The sequence below is a fragment of the Macadamia integrifolia genome, chromosome 8, assembly GCF_013358625.1.
Source record: "Macadamia integrifolia cultivar HAES 741 chromosome 8, SCU_Mint_v3, whole genome shotgun sequence".
NCBI lineage: Eukaryota > Viridiplantae > Streptophyta > Magnoliopsida > Proteales > Proteaceae > Macadamia > Macadamia integrifolia.
In genome coordinates this window covers 6,358,448-6,379,006 of record NC_056564.1, presented here as the reverse complement: position 1 = coordinate 6,379,006, position 20,559 = coordinate 6,358,448, and the positions used below count along the sequence as shown (strand labels likewise).

At 34.7% G+C, this 20,559-nt stretch overlaps 1 protein-coding gene and 1 pseudogene across 4 annotated transcripts in view; one reads left to right on the top strand and one right to left on the bottom strand.

Annotated features, from left to right (window-relative positions):
• LOC122086589 (probable LRR receptor-like serine/threonine-protein kinase At1g06840) overlaps positions 1 to 20,559 on the bottom strand; it is a 97,567-nt gene that overhangs the window by 18,776 nt on the left and 58,232 nt on the right. Inside the window, exons 1-3 of one of the 4 annotated variants that reach the window (XM_042655517.1) lie at positions 6,125 to 6,590; positions 5,762 to 5,940; positions 5,198 to 5,348 (exon numbers count right to left, since the gene is read on the bottom strand). The exons of 1 other annotated variant lie outside the window; for it this stretch is intronic. In XM_042655517.1, the coding sequence (XP_042511451.1) occupies positions 5,198 to 5,348; positions 5,762 to 5,861 (251 nt within the window). In that variant the 5' untranslated portion in view covers positions 5,862 to 5,940; positions 6,125 to 6,590. 2 more of the 4 variants (XM_042655518.1, XM_042655519.1) reach the window with 2 other exon arrangements.
• LOC122087779 lies at positions 18,251 to 18,355 on the top strand (annotated as a pseudogene).

Here is a 20,559-nt window from a genome sequence, read left to right as displayed (position 1 = left end):
GGGAAAAAACTTAAGATTTTGCCCTTGTGCCATCAAATCTTCATTCTAAGCTTGGATCTTGCATATTCACAGCAAATCTACCTAAGGAAGAGAGCTTGGACAAAAAAAGATAAATCCCATCTTCCCCAAACCTTGTGGGCCATCCTTCGAGAGCACCGGTTCATTTGGATATGGTGGTGGGTATGGACAACATGGTGGATCTTCTACATCATTTGGACAAAAGGTAGTTCAGGGGGTTGGACATCTTTTGTTGACAATATCTTCGGGTATCCATCCCAACCTTGTGTGCCAAATCCACATCCTATCACTATGGATGAGTCATTCCCTAGGCTAGGATACCTAGCTGATGTTGATGATGCGTCTTATAGATGGGCAGTGACGGACTACGAAAACAATTGGGCCCAAAACATGTCATGAGACTCATATGTGGTGCATTCAGAGGTGAGACTATGACATCTGCAGTGGTAGTAGCTCGTGGACTGGAACTGCCTAGACACTTTACTTGGAATTGGTTGTTGAGTGTTGACTTGACTGTTGAGACTTGAGACTTGAGACTTGAAGACTTGGGAGATAACTCACAATTATGTAATATTATTATTTATTTTGGATCATTTACATTACATTTTGGGACTAGCGGTAAAGGCAGAATTGGATCTGAAACTCAAATCGAATCAAATCTCACAACACAGTGAGAGCATAGAGAGCCAAATTCAATCCTTTTGAGTCAATTTAAGCAATTAAACCAAATCCCAGATTCTTAGGTCGACTGATTCAGAACTGAGAAAACTGCTAAAACATTTGGGACTGCAAGTCCTGCCCAGGACAGGAATAACAAATAGAAACTCAAATAAGAAGGAGAAAATATTCTGATTTTGGTTTAACTGTATCCGAATTCAGTGAATGTTCAAGGTGGGCAATGCGGAAACCGGATCAGATCGAAGTTCTGGAAGGTTGTTTGTGATGAGCATGGCATAGATCCAACCAGAAGGTACACCAGTACCTCTGATGGAGAACCCTTAGGGAAGGGAGGGGAAATCTGAGTAGAGATGGGGAAAAGGAGGATCACACTCACACATTCATTCAATAATCAAATTGCTCTCTCCATCTTCAATCGATTACAACCAATATATAGGAAAATAGGAACATGAAATTAGAAACTTAACTGAAATGGAAACTAGCCTAAACTAGGAAACAACTATAAAAAAGGAAACCAAAGCAAGGATATAAATCCTACTCCTACGTTCAAGTCTGGAAACTAAAAGCATGAAATAAAATACTAAGGAAACTACTAATTTTATTTCCAACCCTTGTTGGACCAAAACCCTGGGCTGGACCGGTTCTTTTTGGCTCTTGGCTTCCAAAGCCGGTCATGCTGGTCCAACCAAGAAAGGGCAGTCGTATCTGCATCAACTCTCCTCCTCTGAAAAGAACTCGACTCCGTCGAGTTAGGGAAAGGACCGAGGAGACCGTCTGAAGGAATACGCTGAATGAGGAATGATCCCACCATCTTCTTGAGCTTAATTTCAGGGAGATCTTTGGCAGGATGAAACTTCATAGTCTTGTTGGCATGCTTGAAGGCATAGCTATTGGCATAGCCACAATGCTGTACTTTCTTATCAAATAACCAAGGTCGACCAAGAAGGATATGGCACACCTTCAGAGGGAGGACATCACATTGGACTGTATCCTTAAATCCACCAATAGAATATGTGACCAAGCACTTATTTGTGATTTTGAGATTAGTGTTGTTCACCCAAGCAACCTTGTAAGGATTAGGATGTGGTTCTGTATTCAATCCCAGCTTACGAACAGCGTCTTCAGAGACAACATTAGTGCAACTGCCTCCATCAATGACCAAGGTTAGCAACTGATCATTGCACTTCACAGGAGTCTGAAAAATACTACTGCGGCACCAATCTTCACTTTCAGTGGTCTTCTGAGTGGTCAACACATGACGAATGACATAAAAAGGATGTTGGTCCTCATCACTGAGAGTGTCATTGACTTCACCTGTTGCACGCTCTTCTCTTAAATCAACTGTGTCAGAACCAAGTCGCTCTTCGGAAATATATGGTATAAGAGAATCCTTATCAATAAAAGCAACCAAACGGATGGGACATTGGGCACTGATATGTCCAAATCCATGGCATGAGTAGCACCGAACTGCAAATTTTGAAGAATCAGAAGGTTTATCTGAACCACGGCGAGGGGGTGAGTATGGGCGAGTAGGCCGTGAAGATGACATTTCAGAGACATGTCGAGGCGGAGAATACGGCCGACTAGGTCGTGAGGAGGCCATAGATGTAGCACTAGCCTGTGGTTTGCTAGATGACCTCTCTTGGGTAGGAGACTGTTGCCAAACAGAACTAGTACCTCGAGAAAAAGTATCTGCAAAATTTCTCCGATTGTATGGGCGCTTCAGACTTTCCTCAACCTGATATGCTACTTGTACGACGTCTTCCATTGTAGGTAGTCGACTAGATGCAAAGGCAGCACTAAGTTGAGGGTGCAAACCATTGCGAAATTGGGCCACTAAGACTTCTTCATCCCACTCAAAGTCAGAACGAGTGGCCAAATAATAAAATCTAGCAACATACTCTTCAACGGTCAAATTCTCTTGTTTCAACTGTGCAAATCTGAGATGCATGTGTTGCTTGTAATCAGAAGGCAAGAATCGCCGATTCATGACTTCATACATTTCAGCCCAAGTATTGACCAAACCAATGCCTCGGGTTTGGTTCTGTTGTTGTTGCTTGATCCACCAAACTCTAGCCGTGCCTTTCAGTTTGGCCTCTGCAAATAGGATCTTTCGAGCCTCAGTCAACCCGTACCATCTGAAGAATGTATCTAAACTGTGAATCCAGTCTAGGTACAATTCTGGATTATTGTCTCCATAAAAATCAAGAACATCCAGTTTTACTGCTCTTTCTGCTCCATCATCATATCTACCAGTCCCATATGGTGGTGGAGGTGGTGGTGGTGGTGTATGATGTGGTGGTGGTGGTGGTGTTACTGGCAGATCCTGTGGAGTGGTGTTGGAAGAATCCCCAGACTAAATGGGACTCTTTCCTTTATCCGCTGCCACCAAACGATCAATAGAAACTTACATAGATTCCACCATTGTTTTTAGGGACGTGACCATGTTAGTGAGAGCATCAAATTTTGTATCAGTTTCTCCTTTATAAGAATTCAATTGTTGAACAACTTCACTATTGGATACCATGGTGATGAGTAACAAAATAACACTTAAAGAATAATGGTAGAATAGTAAATAACTGGAGGCTTAAAGGGCAGGGGCAGAATAGTAAATAACTACCTTTTTTTTTTTTTCTTTTTTTTTTTAACTGTAAATATTGAGGTTTATTTTTTATTTTTTCTTCTAAAGAACTGAAACTCGGTTGTGCTCACAAAGATATCACGTGTGAGCAAGGGTATATTTGCAAAGCTGAAATAAGTCTAGGACAAAAGTGGAATAGGGGCAGCATGGGAAGGGTAATTTAGGAAGAATGGAGAAATTAATTTAAAGAAAGGGTAAAAAGAAGAATTGGGGTTTTCTTCTCTGTCGAACTCAGGACCAGCAGAGGTGGGAGATCGTGGCTGTGATACGAGAAGGAAAGGAGCCTTACGACTTCGACGGTGGGGGCTTGGAAACCAGGTATGCTTTCTTCTTCTCTTCTTCTTCGTCTTCTTCTTTTCGTCTCTGCTCCTTCTCTTCTGTTCTTCTTCTTCATCTTCTTCTTTTCGTCTCTGCTTCCTCTCTTCTGTTCTTCTTCTTCGTCTTCTTCTTTTCGTCTCTGCTCCCTCTCTTCTGTTCTTCTTCTTCGTCTTCTTCTTTCTTCTCTCCTTCTGTTCTTCTCGATTTTTATTTTTTTTTGGCTGCCGCCGGAAGGAACAGAGAAGGCGGAGGGCAGGGAGCTTTTGGGATTTTTTTTTTTTTTATTGTTTTTTTGCTGCTATCGCTCTCTCTGCTGCTCGCCGACTTCGACCACGCGGCGACTTCGACCTCGACTTTCTATTTTTTTTTTTTTTTTTTTTTTTTCACTGTGTTCTCAGTATCGGTGGAATCCGACACAGAGAATAGGAAGGGAAAAGAAAGATGGGGAAGGAATAGGATCCTTCGGCTCTGATACCAAGTTGATGGAGAACCCTTAGGGAAGGGAGGGGAAATCTGAGTAGAGACGGGGAAAAGAAGGATCACACTCACACATTCATTCAATAATCAAATTGCTCTCTCCATCTTCAATCGATTACAACCAATATATAGGAAAATAGGAACATGAAATTAGAAACTTAACTGAAATGGAAACTAACCTAAACTAGGAAACAACTATAAAAAAGGAAACGAAAGCAAGGAAATAAATCCTACTCCTACGTTCAAGTCTGAAAACTAAAAGCATGAAATAAAATACTAAGTAAACTACTAATTTTATTTCCAACCCTTGTTGGACCAAAACCCTGGGCTGGACCGGTTCTTTTTGGCTCTTGGCTTCCAAAGCCAGTCATGCTGGTCCAACCAAGAAAGGGCAGTCGTATCTGCATCAACCTCATATCTGCAACTGGAACACATCAATGTCTACTAAAACGAGGCTTCTTGAGGGAGGTTTGTTTCCCGAGCAGTGCTTATGGATCTTGAGCCATACGGTTAGGTCTTCCGTCCAGATAACTTTGTTTATGGACAGTCTGGTGCTGAGAATAACTGGGCCAAGGGCCATAACACAGAAGGAGCAGAGTTGATTGATTCAGTTCTTGATGTTGTGCACAAAGAGGCTGAGAAAGCTGAGAAAACGGACTGTCTTCAATGTATAAATCATTGGCTTTAGTGACTTTTATCTCACTTTTCTTCGGTTTCTTGCAATGTTTTGCGTGGTGAGTATTTGTTTTCTTGATTTCTTGCTTTGGTTTCATGTAATGTTAGACATGTGCAAAAAAAGGTTCCCAATCTATGTGAAGAATGCATTCTCCATCCCTGAGAATAGAATGTGCATTATAAGAATGAGAATGCATACCAAACAGGCTTAATCTTATCAACTTTTTTTCTTGGTGGGGGGGGGGGGGTTGTTGAGGGGGAGCCAACTGAATTTCAAAAAGAATGAAAATGAAAGAGAAAAAGAAGCCACCTCAAGTCGTAACCTAAGTGAAACTCATGTCTATAAGTTCCATGAAGTAAGCAGGTAGATAAGAATTACTGAAAACATACAGTTCTCGAACATGTAGATATCCATCATTTGCTGATGCATTGAAGCACAAAACCCCTGTCCACTTTGATGTACATGGATCTCCCCGATTCCAATTCTTTAAATGTTTCAGTGGATCATTCAAACTACTCTTGATGGCCCTCAGTGCGCTGACTGCAGATTATAATGTTTTGTTAGCTTTATGCTCATGACTGACAAACCTTAATATAAAAAGTTTCTGAAAATAGCGGGGCCTCATGCTTTTGAAAGCCAAAACCAAAGGATGCAGGTATGTTCAATAGAAGCCAAAATATTTCAACATTCCTCAAGGTCAAGAGAAGTCAACAGAAGCTCCTTTACTAATCAGAATAAACACATCAAGTATTGCAACGCACTGATTTTGGAGCTGAATGGATAACATCTAGGACTATCTAAGTCTAATCAGATTGTAGGTGTCTTCTCTGTTATAAAATATCTAACCAACTTTGATATCAACACCACTCTAAGCGTTCTCAAACAATATGACAAGAAACCAACCAATACCTTCCAAATTAGAAAAGAAGTACTCAATTGTAAAGGCAATCTACCTTCATTGGGATCAGTAATCTGCGCCCGTGCAAGAAGCGATGAGGAGCACAACCACACAGCCAGAGTGGCTGTAAACACCCAACCTCTTACACCCGGCATCTCAAGCTGAAAATGACATATATCCTGTTTTCAACCACCGTAAAGTGCCGTATTCAGTCCACCTCCTTCCCACGAATCACTACCAAAACAACACACCATTAATGCAAGGTTCTTTGATATTAGTAATAATAATACTAAAACAATATAAAAGGTACCCAACAAACTTGGAAAATCTGGGAGAACAAACCAGAACCAATTCCTTTATCAAAACCCTTTTCAGAACATATTAAAGAAAGGTGAGCATCATGACGAGAAATTCTTACCAGAATAAGCTCAAATTCCGAGAGAAATACACTGAAGGCTCCGCATATTCTTCCCGTAGGGCTTAAGCTCCAAACCCTAGAAAGCAAATTGTGAGGCGCAGGTTCACAGATTAAATGCGATATCGTTTTCAGCAGCAAATGCACTTGATCAATGACGGTGACCTGGTCGCCATGACGGCTGTAGTGGTAGATATCATCAACAACCAAAGCCATTTCAATCTTCGATTATTATTATTATTTTTTTTTTTCACTACGGAGATTGGATAGATCTTTGGTTTCTCGCTTCCTAATTCAAATGTGTTAATCAAAACTTTTGACTTTGGAGAAAATCTACTGTCGCTTCTTCTTTCTTTAATGCGGCAGTTGGAGTCTTGTAAAGTGAGAAGTGAGAACACAGAGGAAAGATCAGAATAACACGATTGTTGAAGATTTGGACAAATACATAGCGGTTATTGTCGTGTGCGTAAGCGCGCCATTATGATAAGATTTTAAAAGACGGAATCTGTCTCAGTAACCCTAGAATCGCCTTTTAGATTAAAAAACACATCCGCTCTAGGGTTTTTGACATCAATTGCGTAACGAAACGATTGGAATCGGGATGAGTCACGGTCCATTCCCTTTTTTTTTTCTTTTGGGGTGAAACCATTCCCAATTTTGGAACCATGGGTTGTTGTACTACTCCTTACGGATGTTGACGCTACACGTGCTTCTAGAAATATCTATTTATATCCTCCAACGGATAGATTAATCGTCCTATTTGAATTTCCAGTCGATTTCGATATGGTGGATTAATGCCGAGAAACCTAGAACGTACGTGGGAAAATTTTTTGGATGGGTATTTTAGGAACATGGATGGATGATGTGTTATTTTTGGATCATTGAATAGAGATAATGGTTTGAATTAATCATATATCGGATTCAATTAAATATCATTTCATGTAGATAATTTCATATTTAAATTCAATTAAATATCATTTCATGTTGATTCCTTTATATGTCCATATCACGCTCTCTTAAGAGTCTTGGACTTTTTGAAGCCCTAACTAAATATGTGTTTGATAGAAAGAGAAGCTAAGTTTTCCTTTTCTTTCTTTGCGTTGTGCTCGTTCCTCTCTCTCATTAAAAGGATTCAAACATTTTCATGTCGATACCAAAAACCAATGTCTTACCACTTGGCTATATTCCATACAGTCGGTCCCTAGAGAGAGGAGGAAGGGAGAAGCAAAACTCGAAGAACAAGTTGTTCAAGGCCACGAGGAGCTCTACTTTATCATGGCGGTGGGTTGTTGTGCTAGTCTCCTCGATGATTAGTTAAGATACACGTAAGTTGGCTTAGAAACCTTAGTTAACAAAAAAAAAAAAAAAAAAAAAAGATCCTTATTTTACCAATTGAGGGATTCCTTTGAACCAAAATTTAACATGTAAATAGAAAACCTCAAAGTCTAGTAGTCGACATAAATCTCTCAATAAATAATGTCTTCTTTTATTTTTCATTTCTTTGAACATATGAACAAAAAAACCTAGTCCATAAAAATCTAGATATTTCTTTGTAGATTCAAAAAGTCAAAGTAGCCGGCGTAATCAACTATTGAGTTACATTTTTTTTTTGTTTGGTAAAGAGCCGATTGAGTTACATGTATTATAAAATAAAAAGGAAGTGCTTCCTCCATCTTTAGTGACAGATTTTCTTTATACTTGTTATTATTATTATTATTATTATTATTATTATCATCACATCATTACAATTAATATAATAATTAATAATATTATTATCATCATCACCGTCATTTTGTGCAAGAAATAAAATAGATGAAAGAATATAACAAAGTTGGCAAAGATCAACACCTCACAATTAAGAGATTTTGAATTCAACTCTCATTGAGAGAGAGAGAGAGAGAAGTATAACACATTTAATTATTAGATACTTACGGATAGACATAAGATTAAACTTAACCATGTGATGAACAAAGAATATATATATTTGATAGAATCTTCTGTTTATCCTCTTCTTCTAGGTAGAGGTGGTTCCTAATGCTACGACTTTTGTTTTGAGTAATTAATATGGATACTAAAAGCAATAAATTTTTGTGTAAGGATGCTACCAATAAAGATTAAAATAAATAAATAAATAAAAACCCATCAGTAAAAATTCTCCTAATTGCTGGATTTTTATTTCACAATTCTCTTGAATATTCATTGTAGTTTCCAATTATTATTTAACAGTATCATTAAATTAATTAATGGATACTATGCAATACCTTCTTCTGGTCAAAGATTAAGATATCATACATAATAATCTAGTAAGTTAATATCCTTTTTTGGAAGCCAATATGGATTATAAAAATAAAATAAAAAAGTATTAACACCACTAGTGACAAAAAAAAAAAAATCCCTTAAAAGTGATTTTTTTTTTGTATATAGAAACCCAACGTTCTAACTTCTAAATGTAAAAGAGATTCTTTGGACAAGTTACGTGTCAAATTAAATGTTCATATCATTTGTATGTCTCATTATGTATTGGACTTTATATATATATATATATATATATACTAGCAAACTTGCACGTGCAAATGCACGTTTGATCAAATATTTAGATATAAAATTAAAATTTTTTAGAGTTGTTACATTCAAGTGTTAGTTTTATTATTTAAAAACATATATTACTCCTAAAGGATTAAAGCGGAGGCAGTAATAATATCAACCTTGCTTGTAGGAGTGGAAGGTGAAAGCATAGGCAACAAAGAGAAATGGAGAAGGTGGTGTGGGTGTTGGTGGGGATCCAACAAAGAAATTGAGAGGATACTTGTGCAGCAGCCTCATTGAGTGACAGAAAAACATAAAATCACATGGTATTTCCCAACAATCTCAATGGGTAGAGTAAGATTGAGAAAGGGAATTTGAGATTGTAATATCTAAATAATTATTAATTAATAAAGGATAATCTAGATGGGAGTTCTGTCTACATGATTCTATAATTCATGGTCTATTATTCGGCAAGAACTTCCCGCAAGGTTGTAGCCTAGAAGAGTTCAACAGAATAGTTGATCGGTTTTGAATTTCCATGTAGACATTAAAGTATATAGATTATAACTCTTATTTGATCCAAGACAGAGGGTCCTATACAAGTTGAGGACTGGATATGTTTTGTTGCCATAGAAGGAGTTTAAGAGGTTGATATAGATTTCTCTCCAATGAGGAACTTTAACTTAATAAGGTTCCTGATTTTCTTTTGGATTACGATAAATGTACTTTCTTATATTAACTTTGTACGTTTAGGCCCTTGCTTTCAGCTTTCAATGGTTTGTGCCTACATACTCACCAACCTATCTCTTAGAATGATTGATGCCACTAAGACATAATTCAATATGTGTCTTAGAAATGTTTGCTTATAGAGAACGTAGTTAGGCTTTATAGTCCAAATTGTTACAATCCATTTTGGAATTGAATATTAATATCCCCATTATTCGTTCACTGCATTTCTCCTCCAATTCTCAAGTCTAAAAGATGCAATGCTTGATTTCTCAGCTTCAATGCCTAAAGGGATTTATGAGACTTTATACATGAAAAAAATATATTTCAATTTATTTACGTACGATAAGAGAATGAACTAATGCACCCCTTTCCATCTAGCACTCGTGGGAAGATACCAACTGATCATTTAAGTACAAAAAGTATATAAAATTAGTGTTTTTACTTCAAACTAAAAAGAATCAAGAATCTAACTAATAATATTTTCATCAAGTTGAGCCAGGGGCATGCTCCAAAGTTGCTAGTATCTCTTCGCAAATCTAGATTCCTCTATACGCAGTACAATTATCATATGATCTCATATTTCAAGATCGGAGTTATCAACCAAATTTAGGCAAGCCCTTGCTTCCCATTTTGAAGTAATCTAAAAATAAAAATTAATTAATGAATAAGAAAATGAGACAATTATTGATTTCAAATTACATAATGGAAAGGTCTACTGGGGAAGTTTAGAGGTTCATTTTGCTTTACCAGTATATAAATTTATTGCATTGAAAACTTGACATAAACAAGCGTAAATTTTTTGTCAATTATGTAGAACCTTATCATATTTTTTCATGATCTTTGAGAATGCTAAGAGTTTCAAAAATCTGATTAATGCAATTATTTAAAACGTCGATAAACTGCAACTAGAAATATATATTACCACTAACATAATAATTCTTTGTCCATTTCTCAATTCTTCAGGGGATCTCAGAATAAGAAAAAACCAAATCTTGTTACTCCTCTATCCAAATCTTCAAATACAAGAAACACGAAGTTCCTCCATACATCCAGGAAAATACAAAAATTAGAGATAAAAATATATAAATATTTGTAAATTGGGACTGTAAGAAAAAATAGTCACATTAACTACATCCAGTAACAAGGGCTTTCTTCAAAGTTAATTTATTTCTATGAACGGGAATAACCTGAGAGACTAAGACCACAATGTTCAATTCAACTAAAATTTCCACCGCAAATGAACCAGAAGCAGTAAAATCTAGTTTCTAAACGAATATTTCGATCCAGAAATGCTTCAACTATGAATCAATCTGAAAATGCAGGTTTCTACACAGTAGAGAAAAAGCATGCAAGTACGCAATAATCAAAAAAGAAAGTAAGAAAGCAGTTTCTTTGTGATTTTCAGTGCTTTTTCAAAAACATTGAAATAAAGAAAAACGGAAGAATAAGCATTAAAGCTATGGTTCCACCATGAGGAACAAAACCAGATTCTGAAGAGGAAACCCAAAAATACTAGGAAAAAAGGGAAAGCGGTATTTATAAGAGAAGAGTTAGAGAGATTCTGAGGCTACAAACCGACGATTTTGTTGGAAACCTAATACTTAATAATAATAATTAATTATTACCTCCATTTCTCCTCCACGTTTAGAGAGAGAGGGAGAAGGAGTTATAGAGAATTTATTATTAATTTTGATCATCTTCCATTTTGAGGGGTGAGAAGATAAGTGAGTTTTTTTTTTTTTTTTTAATAATTATAGAGATTTAATATGGAGAGAGAGAGAGAGAGAGAAGAGAGAGAGAGAGAGAGAGAGAGAGAGAGAGAGAGTTATAGTGAATTAATTATTATTAGTAATAATAATAATAATTATAGAAAATTACAGTGAATTTTATTATTATTATTATTAATTATGGAGATTTATAAAGAGTTTTACTTCCCTTTTCTCCTCCACGTTTAGGGAGTGAGAATTATATAATTATTATTTGTTTCATCTTCCATTTTGAGGGGTGAAAATATGAGTGGATTTTTTTTTTTTTGGGTATATCTTTCTCCATATTTACCTTTTTAATATCCCCATAGTTGTTCTATAAATTATTTACCTTTTCTCCTACACGTTGAGAGAGAGAGAGAGAGAGAGATAAGTATTATTAGGAATTACTTATCAAAGACAGTGAGAGAATGAGTGGAGTTTTTTTTTTTTTTTTTTTTAGTATATATCTCTCCATATTTACCTTTTTAATATATCCATAATTGTTCGTTCCCTCCCCATTCTCTATAATTTTCTCTATTTTCTCTATACTCTCTCACTTTCTCCTCCATGTTTAGAGAGAGAGAGAGAATTATAGTGAGTTTATTATTATTAATAATAATTATAGAGAATTATAATGAATTATATAATTATTATTTGTTTCATCTTCCATTTTAAGGGGTTTTTTTGTCATTTGGAAATTTTTTTTAGTGTTTTTTGGTCATTTGGAAAATTTTTTGAGTAGATGTCAATGGTTTTTTGGTATTTTTGAAAAAGTATATCAAAGAAGGGGAGTACATACTTTTATATAGTAGTATGATATATATATATATGTCCAAGTTTTTAAACCAACCACTCGTTAGACATTTAAAAAATTTCTCATTACGTTGAAATTCTTTTATTTATTTTTTATATCTTATTCCAAATATGTGGACCCTAAGTAAATTATACATTTAAAAAAGTCCACTAGTGTGTAGGTTATTTTCCGCACTCACGTAGTCCTCTACTTTTATTTTAAGGCAAGAAAACCTCATTGATCTGGCATGGGAAACATACACAAATCCAGTGGGCCAATAGGAGGGCATGCAAGGTTTATTCAGTAGACATCAAGGGGGAGCAATACGATTTTTTTGCACTTTATACAAATTGGGTATGTCCTATGCTAGATTGACAAGGTTATTTTCTTTCCCCTTTATTTAATTCTTAAGAAGTTTCACTAATTGATTGAGTGGAAGAGGGGAAAACAGGGATGGGTGAAAGAAGAGATTGCTCATATATATCTTAAGCCTTTATGAATCCCAAGTCCCAAGACTCCCAATTACAACTAACAACAACTACTATTACTACTATTTTGTTGGGGTATGAAGCCCAGCCACTATAATGTATTTCGACCCTCCAACAATGAATACCACACTACTAATTTAATGTTTAATTTATTTTAATTTAATAAAAAGAAAAAAAAAACCCAATGGATACTATGCTATTAATTTTTGTTATTGAAATTTTTATTTTTTCCTAATTGGGACAATCGACATCACCCACTACTTTAAAAAACTTGGAATCGAAAGTTGAATACATCGTTTTGAGTCGAAGTCATCTATGATCAATCTTGATTATAAATTCTAATGTGGTCGATTCTAGGGTTTTGAGATTGAATTGTTGAGTTTTTATATTTGAGATGTCAATTTTTGGGTTTTTGAGATCGATTCTAGTATATTTAGGTATGATTTGAATCAGACTTGATAAGAATAATTTGATTGTGACTCTGAGTTTAAAACCCTTACCACCCACCCTCCCTCAAGTTGTTCAATTATTATTATTATTTTTTGTTTGAAAAAACATTTAAAGGGGCTTTCATCTCCATTGAAGTACATTTGTTCATCATGTACGATTGGTCGTATATTAAATTTTTCTCCAAACATATTTTATAAGATTGTGATTATAAAACAATACAACTTTTATTTTGATGAAATCAGTAGATGAAAGGTTTTATGCATGGTGGTGAATGTATGCTTTCAACTCTTGGACAAGAGAAAGAGAAAATAAGACATGTCATTACACTTTTGCCTCCAACCCACATCCAATGGTTGAAAGGCACAACTTTGCATTAAAAATTGAGTTCAAATCAATATAATATATCTGAAACAAAGGACTCTGTATAGAACTGTGGTCTATGCTCACGCTCTTATGTATTTGTCCCTCTCTTCTCTCCTGAAAATATAACTATACCTTGCTGTCCGAGTTGTTGCCAAGAAGCAGTACATTATTAGAAAATGATAAGGAAAAAAAAAAAAAAAAAAACTGGAAATATATTATCAAAATTTCATGTTAAATTTTAAAATGTTAAATTTCTGAAAAGATATGGCGATATCTAGATTCTTGATAGACTTTGCATCCAAACGTGACTCAATTCTAGTCATGTGGTTGGATTCTTCACCCCATTCACCAATCAATAATAATAATATATATATATATATATATATAAAGATTATATAAACCATAGATGATTTTCCAATAAAATATTTTAGAATCTTTAGAATGAAAAAAAATAAAAATAAATAAAGCCTAATTGATGTCATGGGGTATCTTTCTAAAGAAAATAATAATCTGTATAATTTATAATTGCAATTTCGTACATATATGTATTAGTACATATGTAAATTTGTTGATAGGGTCTGGGATCGAATTGGTTGAAATCGATCGTTAGATATAAAAATTCATCGATTCTAGGGTTTATAATTAGCATGAATCAGCCGTATTGAATAGGCTGAAATTGAGATCCATCATGACTGATTTCAATCCAAATCGACTATTTCATCGATTTGAGTCCTGATTTTGAACTGTGCCCTCTACCCTTGTCCCCTCACTCGTTATTTGTCTATCTGGCTCTTTGATGAGGCGACAATCTAAATAAACTAGACCAAAGGGGCATGAACCAAAGTAGGTAGATAAAAAAAATGTTTTCAAAAAATTTGAAAGTTATTTAATACAATTTTTTATATGAAATGACAAATTTTACTCTCATTAAAAATATATATATTATACCATATCATAGTAAGAGTAAAAAAAAAAATTCCTTGCATCAATGTAATATATTTAAAGGAGAAAAAACAACCCATGATGATCACATTTGAAAGAGGGTATGTGAAACCATATTGATGAGAAAACCCCAACTACTAAAAGAGCCTACGATAATGGATAACTACCCATGATGACCATACGGGAAGATGGTGGTAGTGGCCTAGTGGGAAACCAAACTCTCAAATCTTGGAATCAAACAAATCTTGGATGACTATGCACTCTTGTCTCCAAGTTTCCAAGGTCCAACTTTTATTTGGTGTAATCAAGGAACCTCCTCTATTTTGATAGAGGTAAATTATACTCGGTGGTTGCAACAATTGATTGGCGAAGTAGATTTTCAAAACAAAACCCAAAAAAGGTTGGGAATTAATATCAATATTTTAATTAACCATGTGTTATATTTCATATTCAAATTCAATCGAATATCGTTCCATGTAGGTTCATGTTTCCCTATGTATGTCCACATCACATTCTCTTAAAGCATTTGATTTTTCAAAGCTCTATTTTAAAAATTGGGGGATTCCTTTGAGCTGAAATTTGACATGTAAATAGAAAACCTTGGGATCTACTACTCCAAATAAATCTCTCAAAACTAATGTTTTCTTTTATTTTTCATTTCTCTGACAAGTGAACAAAAAACATGGTACATAAAAATCTCTCAATAAATAATATTTCTTAATTCATAGCTTCGAAAAGTCAAAATAACCAGCATAACAATTTATTAAGTTATATATATATATATATATATATCCCTTTTTCTAAGCCAATCTGGATTATAAGACTGGCTTAAAAAAAGGAAAGAAGTGCTTCGTCCATCACTAGTGACAGTTTTTTTTTTTAATAATAATAATAATTATCATTATTATCACCATCATCATCATCACAAAATAGCCAACATAACAATTTATTAAGTTATATATATCCTTTTTTTAAGCCAATCTGGATTATAAGATTGGCTTAAAAAAGAAAAGAAGTGCTTCGTCCATCACTAGTGACAATTTTTTTTTAAATTATTATTATTATTATTATCATCATCACATCATTATGAATAGTATAATAATTAAAAAAAATTATTATCACAATCGTTGTCATTATATGTAAGAAAGAAAATAGATAAAGGAATATAACAATGCTGGCAAAAATCAACACCTCACAATTAAGAGGTTTTAAATTTAAAACACTTTAGTTACTTACGTATAAGCAAAAGATAAAATTGTGACTAAACAAAGAATCTTATATTTTTCCTTGTCTTTTTGGTAGAGGTGGTTCCTAATGCTATGACTTTTGATTTTGAGTAATTAATATGGAACCCTAAATGACACTTGAAATCAATACATTTCTGTGGAAGCGAGTGACCGACAAGGATAAAAAAGACTCTAACATCATTAAAAAATTATCTTAATTATTAGATTTTTTTTTTTGTCTTCAATATTTATTTGTAGCTCCCAATTGTTTTTTAATAGTATCATTAAAATAATTAATGAAAACTACACAATACCTTATTCCGGTCAAGGGTCAAAATATCATACATAACAATCTAAGTAAGTTATATCCTTTTTTGGAAGCCAATATGGATTATGAAAATAAAAATAAGTACTATTCATACCACTAATGATATAAATTTTCTTTGAAAATTATTATTTTTGCAGTATAGAGGTCCAATGTTCTATACTCTAGATATGAAAGGAGAATCTTAGGATAATGTCATGTGTTAAATTAAATGTTTATATTGTTCAAACCAATCACTCATTAGACATCTATTTATTTTACATAATTTTTTCTTCATCATGGCAAAATATTTTTAATTTATTTTCTATATCCTACTCTAAATATATGGATCCCAAGTAAATTATACATTTTCTAAGACCACTATTGATGTGACATGTAGATTTCTTTTTGCACTCATGTGGTGAAGAGTCTTCTATTTTTATTTTAGGGTGAAAAATCTTGCCAGTCAAACATAAATAAAGTATATCTAATCAACGCACCAAAAGACCACGTGGAGACATATTTAACACTTGTTAGGGGGCAATATGATCTTTTTGCACTTGAACATTCTAACCAGATTGGGAGGGGGTGAGGAAGAGATAGGCCGTAATATCTCAAAGATTGTACCCAATCCCAACGACTATTTTTTTTTTTTTGGGTAAAAAGCCCAGGCACTAAATGTGATTACGACCCTCCAACAAGAATACCAGGCTATTAATTTTTCTTCTTGTCATCATTATTATTTGATGGGACAATCGACATCACCCACTGCTGTTTTAAAAACTTGGAATGAAAAGTCCAATTGATCAATTTGAATCGAAAACAGTATTGTTTAGAAATTCTAGAGTGATCGATTTTAGGATTTTTGAGTTTGAATTGTTGGATTTTCAGACCTGAAATATCAATTCTTGAGATTTTGAGATCCATTTTAGTATATTCTCATATGATTTGAGTCAGACTTGGTAAGAACAATTCGACTATGATTGCGAGTTTAAACTCTTCAGCACTCACCCTGCTTCAAGTTGTTAAATTAGATAACACAAACATTTTAACACCATCAGCTGCTGCTTCAATTCATCTGTGAGTTGTTCAGATGATTAGGATAAATTAGGGATTGTGTAGATAGATGTACGATTTTAGGTTTGATTTCTTATCTGTATATCTGTGATTTAAATAAAGATCGTGACGGTAGATTACTGTGCTAGTTTACTCGAGGATTAGTCAAGGTGTGCGTAAACCAGCACGGATAACTTGGGTAATAAAAAAAAAAAAAAAACCATTAAATGTGTTAAGTCAACATCACTCGTGGTAATACGTCAGAGTATCAATTTGTTTCAATAAATTGTATTGGGTCCAGTTTTTGCGTACAATTGCGTTCGGAGGTGGGTTTTGAAATTTCAAGAGGGCGTGTCTCCATCTAAGGATCCAAGTACATCCGTTCATCTTGTACGGCGGTACATTAAACTTTATTTCAAGTGTATTTTATAAGATAATGGTTATTAAACAAAATAATAATTTTTTTTTTTAATAAATTCAATGGGCAAAAGGTTTTATATGTTTTCAACTGTTGAGAGAGAGAGAGAGAGAGAGAGAATAAAACTATATCTAAGAAAAAAGGTCCCTATCTAAGAGTGCGGTACCCAAACGTGACTTAATACTAATCCTAATGGTTAGATTCTTTGACCGAAAACCGTCTGGCTTATCATGCTAAAGAAAATAGGATAATTTATAGTGTTACCCTCTAGATAATATCAAATTAAGCTCACATCCCCTGCCGTCAGTTGTTATTACGGAATATACCTCAAATGTTGATATATTTTTTTATAAATACCAAAATACTCTTCTAAAAAGCGAAGTACCTAATATACCCTCACTTAACCCCATAACCCTAAATCTAAAAAAGATCTCCATCCCCAAATCGAAAACTGTGCTCTTCATCCCAAAGCCTTTACTCTACATAAAAAACAGCGGCGACGGATTGCGACGAAAGTCTATGCTGCATCTTCCTATGCGCAAGAAACCCTCTTTGAACTCCAAAGTGAAAGTGAGTGAAGGTTAGGGGTAATGAGAGACTTGGGTAAAATATGAATTGATCATGTGTTTTAGTCAAAAAGGTACAACTATCATTTCAATTCCTCAATTAACAGTGACTGACGGCAGAGTATGCGAACTAAATTTGGTATTATGCAGGGGTGTCTCTCTAGTATTTTATAGGGTGTGGTGTTGTAAATTACCCAAGAAAATAATAATTTGTTTAATTTAAAACTGCAATTACATATGTAATTTTGATGTTGAGGTTAAAGGTCCATTGAAGTAATGTCAAAAACTCATATTTTTGTAATCCGTTGAACATACAATTGTATGTTTTTCTACCATGCAACTACTTAATGTTCAAGTCCGCCAAAAATAAATAATATATATATATATATATCTAGAGGCTGCAGGGAGGTCGGATCTGTTCATTTTTAATGATGCTGGACCACAAACCTTAACCCTAAATATCTAAGCTGGGCGCAATTCAAGACTGGTCCAAGCTAGGTCTTTTGCTCCTTGTCTTTGCCTATTAGCTAGAAACGGTTAGCATTTCTACTGATAGGGACGGGAACAGCTTTCGAGCTTACACATCTGACCCACTTTGGCGGATCTTTACACCCAACTTTTTTTTCTTTTTATTTCATTCACAAAAGGAAAAACGAAAGAGGAATCGGAGATGGAATCGATAGGAATCGATTATATGGTTCTTAATTAAGCATGAATCGGCTAAAATTGGGAGCTATTGTGATTGATTTCAATCCAAATCAGCTGATTCTTTGACTGATTCTCGATTTTTAAACTTTACCTTCTATCCATTTTCCTCTCACCCCATCACCTGGCTGTCTGGCTCTCCAAGCAGAAAAATAATCCATGTGCCATCTTTTTAGGGGAACCCAGACCAGAGGGGCATAACCAAAGTAGATAGATGAAAAAAAAGTTTTCAAAAATTAAAATTTATTTAATACAAATTTTATATGAAATAATAATATTTATTCTCATTAGAAAAATATATCCTACTAAAAGTAAAGAGTGCTCCTTGCATATTAACCTAATATATTTAAGGAAGGAAGAACAACCAATGATGTGAAACCAAACTGAGAAAACCCCAACTACTAAAAGTGCCACCGATAATAGATAACAACCGATGACGATCATAGGAGAAAGATGGCCGCCGTGGGAAACTAAACTCTCAAATCTTAGAATTCAAACTAGTTTTGGAAGAAGGTTATGTACTCTTGTACCTGAGTTACCAATGTCTAACTTTTACTTTTACTTGATTTAATCAAAGAGCCTCTTCTAGAGAGGAATTGTACCAAGTGGTTACAACAATTACTTGACGAAGTAGATTTTCAAGACAAGACCCTAAAAGGGTTTAAGAATTAAAACATTTCCGCTATCAATTGATGTTGGAAAAGCACTAAGATTTTAAAAACATTATTGGTGAGGGTTTGCATAAGATAGTCAAGGCTCTAATATTTTTAAGGTCTGACCAAGTCTTGTAGAAGCCTCTAGCCACAAAGCAGCTTGGAAAAATCTTTTTGGTCAGTTGAAAACAAGACTTGATCAGTACTTGACTAGTAGAAAACGTGGAAGAGCTGAAGAAGATTGAAAGGAAGTTGGATGGAGTTTTCAAGCAAGAAGAAATCCATTACCCTCAAAAATCAAGAATTCAATTCAATGGTTAGACTGTCGCGATAAGAATACTTTCTTTTCAATGCATCCATCTTATGGAGAACGTTTGGTTAGCTCTAAATACAAATTGCCAATCCAATGCTCGACTAGGTGCCTCAATTTTTCGGCAATATCTCAAGGTGCATTTAATTGTCTTACATGATAGTCGGGATATTCCCCACTCCATGGCATGGCACTTTTCGTTCATTCTTTTCGCCTGCCTTTCCTGACACAACGCCCTTTCTTTCTTCCTGCTTATTCACACATGATGATCGTCGCAAAAAAAATAAAAATAAAAAATAAGTAAAAAATAAATAAATTTACGCATCTTCCCATGTTCACTCATAACTATTCAAGAGATGAATGATTTGCCTTGCTTCTGCTGCAAATGATGAGATTTGTAAGGCTTTCTTCTCAGTGAAAGGAATCCAAAAGCACCGGTCCAGATGGGATGTTACCTGTGTTGGGGATTCTTTACCATATTAAACATATGAATAACCCTATAGTGTTTTGAATACAAGAATCATCAACCAATCATAAAAGATTAATCATAGGTGTAGTCCCTAAACCAATAACAATAAAGTATCCCATTTTAAAATACATAATCATATAGATTTACCATATCTATAATAATCAATGGGACAACCATGATATGAACCATAAATGGGAATAAAGAAGTACCTGTGTCCCATGAACATAGATCATGAACCTCTGTCCCATGTGGTTAAACATTACTCCCATGAAGATGACAATGAACTACGCAAGTGGAGTCCTTCTACTGAGATCTTCTGCAGCCTCTTACTCTAGGGTTTCCTTTCTTTCTGTGCACTTGCTCTTGTGAGAAAAGCCGTGCTCCCAAAACCAATAAGGCATTAAGTAAAAGTAATGACTGCAGGGACCGTCAGTATTCTATTTATAATAGAATCCCTAAAACCCTATTCCACTCTCACAATGGAAAGAGCCAGGAGTTTCCTAATCAGAGTGGGTCTAAAATTGCTTGGGCCCAATGGATCAATCGGTATCAGTTAAGCCCACATAAAAATCCTAACAATCTCCCACTTGGGCTACACTGATACTGATGTCTTTCCATTGACTCCTGGCCAAATAATCCCAAGACTGAACACCACTCAAACAAACTTTGATCCAATCAATAATCTCTACTGT